Consider the following 5,850-nt stretch of genomic DNA (forward strand, 5'->3'; position numbering starts at 1 on the left):
CGAGTGGCTTTGTGGGTAATGTAGTTTTCCCGCGCGCCCTCGACAGGCTGCGGTATTTCGGGGCGGTGACGCGATGAGTGTTGACAGCGAACGAAGGCCGTCCGAACTTAATCCCACACACTTACAAGTGGACTGAAGGGACACAAGTTCATCGACACGTGTGTGTGTGTGTGTGTGTGTGTGTGTGTGTAAAGAAAGAGAGAGAACGTGGCTGAAAAAGAATATATATATTGTGTATATTTGCTGGTTTTCAATTTAGTTCAGTACCAAACATGTTTCAGAGTAATTTTGGCTAATTTTGCACTACAGTATTCGTGAAACCCAGTGCCTTCTTTTAAGTCACTTTTAAATACCGATGTGACCTAAAAAACGAAAGCACTTTGTGAAGCTGCGTCTCAAAGATGCTATATAAATAAAAATATTATTATTATTATTATAGTGCAATCTTTAATCTTTAGTCATGCAAAAAGATATTTTTTTCACAGTTTGACTCTGTGACTTGGTTTATCTGAGGCCTTAGTTTCATAGGGTCCAGCTTTACTTCATATTTCTGCCTGTTTTATATTGTATTGATATTGCACTGAGGGACTGGGTGTAGCAATTTGAGATTGCTTTTAGCAATGAAAAGTGCCCTATAAATGAAATTTATTATTATTATTATTATCTCCATGATTTTGGAGAATAATGTATGCAATAATGTGACTCCTGTCTGTTTCAGGCTGTTCCTGCTCCAGTTCTCCACATCTTTCTTCACTAGTCAGAAAAGTATAAAGCATGTTTAACAGTACGAGTATTCATGCACGTAAAGAGACCTGAGGGATGGCCTTGTATAATCAAACCAAGACATCAAGAAAACGAACTACTTATGTATGAAGTGTGTTCAGCACAGGTAGTACCCAGCATGTCCACAGGTGGGAAGCAAAAATAATTTACATATTGTACATCAACATCTCATGACAGAGGACCAGAGGCATTTATCATGGGCAGTTTCATTTTTTATTTCAGTGCAATAAGTTTGTTTACCAGTGGGAATCTCATCTGATAAAACCAGACCACCCACTCAAACATTTGACGGCATCAAACCATAACAAACAACTGTCTCTGCTATGGGGTCCTACCAATTTTTAACAAACGTGTAAATGTGCAAAACAATCCAACTTAAAATGAGTTCAACTGTGTCTGTTGGACAGACACAGTTGAACTCATTTTAAGTTGGATTGTTAGTGGTAGCTCTATTTCCGACCATAGCACTGAACCGAGCATGTGATCGGTGTGATTCCACTCACAATTGAAATGCTTTAAATACACTGAGTCATTCAGAGTTGAGACTGATTTTCCAGAGGTGAATACCAGTGGCCGACATAATCAGCAAGGTGACAATCAAGATATTTTTAGCCATCAATCACTTAAAAGAAACACTACCCAAATCATCAGGTGAGTGGGTGACGGCTGACGCAAATCATCTCCTTGGTGCCTTCAGTGTACCGCAGTATCATTATTATTCACGTGATGCTAAAAGAGGCTGCATTTAATCAAATACATCCCAAAAAAAGTATGGTTTTTAAGAGAGTAATTTGAATGTTGGTGCAACATTGTCAAAATTCTAACCAATGCAAAAATCTGATTTCCGAGTAACATTCAAGTGAGCCTGAAACACTGGGAGGGCAGTACAAACGCTCTACCCTGTTCATACAAGAGTTTTAAAAACTCCCCTAGAAAATGTGTCTCACATGTAGGTTCAACATAAAACCATGTCTATTAGTAGGAGAATTGTGGACTGGTTTTGCAGTATCAAATACACATTCATCTCTGCCACATGTGTAGGGCTGGGCAATGTGTTTATCTACTAAATTTGCAGAAATATTGTGAAACACTATGCAAAACATGCAAAAATGATTGCGTACATTTCTCAGGGAAACAATCTCAAGGGAAAGCCACAGTTTCATTGTGACTTTGTAATATCCTGATGGGGTTTTCATATATTAACATAGATCAAGTACTGACTTTAGATAAGGATTTTCTGTTCATGACATTTATTTCTCTTCCATGTTGCCCAGCCCTACTTCTCCGTGTTTTCAGACTGATTTTGGAGCTGCTGGAGCTAAGGAGAGTTGAAATATTAGCATATTTGTTCAAACAGACAACAAGCACTGCCCGAGGAATATGAAAATGAAATGTTCGTATTGGACGATTCTGCAGTGAACAACGTAAGCCCAATGTCAATGCAGGAAGAACTAAGTAACACTCCAAGTAGTGTGGGGATCAGGGTGGAGGATGGGCATGTAACTTGTTTCACACTAGGAGATGGTATTTGCATCCCCTCTTAGGCCAGTCAGTGTTGGCTTTCTTTAAAATCCAACAATGACAACAGAAATGTGAATGTGCAAAAACTTTGTAATGATCCAGACTTTTTGCAGAATCATCAAATAGTATTTTTCTTTTTGGTGATAGGGATGAAATTAACAGCAGGGTTCTTGCAGCAGGAAGCGAGGGGGCAGAACTCCTACGTGCAGGATACGTAGGGGTACTGCGGATGCCACCAGTCCATGAGCCGCACACTGTGAACTGGATCCAACACCACCTGGGTACCGCACTGGTCCCCCCTCTTCTTCCCCCGGCGGAGCGGTGAGTCCTGGAACAGCAGGCGAACACGGTGGTGCCGCATGTCTGTGCTGACGTTGATTGTGAACTTTGAGACGGAGACAGACCAGCGTGGATTAGAAGAGGAGTTAATGAGCCAATGCTTAGTGCACAAGTTCAAGTTGGAGCTGTCTGTCTATCAAACATATTTAATAACTAATTAGTTAACATATCTTTAACAAACATACTGCCAGTAAGTGGAGATATTCTGTTTTTTTTGTGACATTATTCACCACTTCCCTTCTATTTTAATTCAATGTGAGCTTTTATCATGAATCCATAGCCACTTCAAAACTCAGACTGTAACTCATTTAATAAACAATTTAGTACCAACTAGAGTTTACATCTACAACTTGCCCCTGGCTGTGCTCTCGATTTTTAACCCCTCACCAATCTTTAGCCTTGCTTTATCACATTTCAAGCTCTTCTCTAAAAAAACCCGACACAGACGGACCCAGGCATTTGTGAAGATAACTATAAATAAATAATATCTAACAGATATGCTCTATCTAAGATTGTATCTTTACATGAAACCTAATGAACCATCTGGTTGGTTGGCACTACACAGCTACTGAATAAGTATTTTATTATTCAAAATGATAACAGTGAACATAAATCCCATCAACTCTTGCAAACAGTGAAAAAAAGGACAACCAAGAGATACTGACCAGGGTCAGTGTCATGCCCATGACCACAGGGGTGAAGATAAAGTTGAGTGTGGTGACCTGAAGCACATAGCAGTCAGAGTCCTGGTTCGTGTGAACATCTTCATATTGTCTGGGTAAGTGCAAGGACTTGGCACAACCATTCTTACTGTGTCCCTGCTGCGATGGAGGCAACCAGACAAATATACAAATCATAAACATGACAGCAGCAGTCACAGTAGAAAACTTGAATTGTAAAGAAATGTGATTCTAAGGGGAGCCCTTTACCTGCTTTGCAAACTTGAAGCTGAACTCCCACAATACCTCTGGTCGAGTCCCAGACACTCTTTGGACCCAGAAAAGTAAACACTGCAACAGGAAAAATTTATCAGATAAATCGTCAGTTTCTACAGTGCAAGGCTAGGAGATCAGATATTTGTCTTGGTGTCTCATAACTGGTTATATATAGGTTTGATCAAAATTGAGTTTTCCAATCCACTCATGAGGACATTCGCATGAAAACAACAAAGACCTTAAATTTGAGTCAATAACAGCAACATGCCATCCGATCAGAGATTGATATTAAATTAGAACAAAACTTAAGCTCCACATTCCTTACTCTACATGACAACGACAGCAACACATCTGTTCATTACCTTGGAGTTGAGCAGGGTTGTGGGTGTGGATTCTGGCAGGGCAGGAATTTTGGAGATACGCAAGCTGAACGGCTCATACAAATGGAAAAGCGAGCGAATGACACGGGCCCGTAGACAGAGCATCATGCCAATAGAGTCTGGCTGGAGACGGAATGGCAGGTCAACGTCGATCCTATAGTGTCTTTAAAAAAAGGCGACAGGGAAAGAAATCCTTAAATGTACATGCACAGATTTCAATTCTAGGAACTATCTTATAATTTTTGCATTGTTCAAAAACAGAATGAGTACCACGGGTAGTGTCATTGACTCCCATTAAAAAAAATCTAATTCATTGAATGAATGAAACCACCTCACCTTCTGTAAAGCCTGAACCAAAACGCTGCAGTACAAGTGACCGTCCAGGCATTTCTACAGATCAGTGCAAATCTGCACACGTCCTCGGGCCGAATATAGGAGGAGAGCATTAACCAAATATCCACCGGATACTCTTCCCCATCGCTGCTCTCGCTGCTCTCTGCGAAGACAAGCACGCAAACACCACATAACCCAGGACATCTTCAGTCTGACGTGTTCCACTGATGTGACTGTCATCAAGAGATGAGGAATAATACCCCTTCTCCTGTCAGTTTTCTTCTTGCGCGCCACTTTAGTTTCATTTTCTCCATCTTCTTCCGGGTCCAGGTCATCGCTGCTGTCCAGAGCGTCTGCTGTGACGCTCGCTGCGGACGAGAGCACTTCCTCCACGGCGCCCTGAGAGGCTTCCAGGCCGCACAGCCATTTCACTAGTTAGGGGAAAACACGCACAGTGGTAAATAACGCAGTCGGGTGACCTTCTTTCCAGAGAAGGTCAAGGGAGATTGTGCACGACCGCATTGTTTTACCTTCTTTAGCAACTGCATTCGCGACAGCCTTTTTGACCCTCCCCGACTTCACTACGGCTGGGTCGGCGTCGGCAAAATCAGCGACGGTCACTGGTCAAAGCAAACAGACACATTCTCAAATGACTATACGTTTTGGGTTTTTTTCCACAGCACACATCGGCGACAATGGAAATACATAAATAAACGCAAAAGCATATTCGACGAGGATCAACTATTTGAACTCCGGCCGGATGTGTGGCGCTCAGCGGGCTGGTTAGCTCGCTGGCTACTGTAACCGTAGCCTACCTGACTCCGAACAAATGTCCCCAGCCTTAAATTTCAGCCGTTTTCGGTTCCCTTTCTTGGGCATGTCGAAACCAATGATCTGCGAACGCTTAGCGGGGGTGCGAGTCCTGCCATGGCTCTATGGCAAGCCGAGGTAGAGAGAAAGAAAGAAAAATGATAGAGAAATTGAAAAATGCTCCCCCAGGATCTTCGGCCATCATGGAATGACGTGACGTCACAAGTAACGCGAGAGCATCGTCATGTTTAGTTTTTTTGTTGCTCCACTGCCCTCTGCCGGCGGTGTGCCGTAACAAGCACGCCTGAAGTGAAAGGCTCCCCCATAAACCTTTTTCTAAATTTCATATTAACTGACAATGAGGGTTCAATTATGCCGACCAACAAAGAAGTAAATAACCTGTAAGGAAACGTAGATTGATTCATCAGGCATCCGCTGAAACTGGAGGTTTTGGAGGAAAGAGTTTCTCATGGTATTCCTGACAAAGCTGCTGCCCATCTGACCACAGTGACCACCTACGTATATGAGTACTAATGAACGCATTTAAACACGCCCCAGAAATCATTGAGCCACTTAGACGTCAATAATAACCACCAGAGAAGGAAGACACAGGCAGAAATCATTACCACTGGTGATGTAATCACTCAGTCCCGAGAAGCATGAAGCTAAAAAGGTCCTGTGTGTTGGAATGGCTGTTGACAACATTGTCGCCAAGACCTTGAAAGCTCAGTGGCACAGATCCTCACGTC

At 42.4% G+C, this 5,850-nt stretch overlaps 1 protein-coding gene across 2 annotated transcripts; it reads right to left on the minus strand.

Annotated features, from left to right (window-relative positions):
* Nucleotides 1–977: 977 nt before the first annotated feature.
* Nucleotides 978–5,327, minus strand: tmem183a (transmembrane protein 183A). 2 transcript variants are annotated; one of them, XM_035632188.1, is made up of 8 exons: nucleotides 5,107–5,327; nucleotides 4,822–4,911; nucleotides 4,552–4,722; nucleotides 4,295–4,454; nucleotides 3,941–4,121; nucleotides 3,573–3,653; nucleotides 3,309–3,461; nucleotides 978–2,689 (listed from the first exon to the last, which is right to left on the minus strand). In XM_035632188.1, exons 1-8 carry the CDS (start codon nucleotides 5,168–5,170, stop codon nucleotides 2,504–2,506), a joined length of 1,086 nt encoding a protein of 361 aa, XP_035488081.1. In that variant the 5' UTR covers nucleotides 5,171–5,327; the 3' UTR covers nucleotides 978–2,503. The 2 variants fall into 2 exon arrangements, with proteins under 2 accessions (XP_035488081.1, XP_035488080.1); XM_035632187.1 differs by having other exon boundaries at nucleotides 3,309–3,464; nucleotides 5,107–5,326.
* Between the last annotated feature and the right edge of the window lie 523 nt (nucleotides 5,328–5,850).

Source organism: Scophthalmus maximus, chromosome 6 (assembly GCF_022379125.1).
Source record: "Scophthalmus maximus strain ysfricsl-2021 chromosome 6, ASM2237912v1, whole genome shotgun sequence".
Classification (NCBI taxonomy): Eukaryota; Metazoa; Chordata; class Actinopteri; order Pleuronectiformes; family Scophthalmidae; genus Scophthalmus; species Scophthalmus maximus.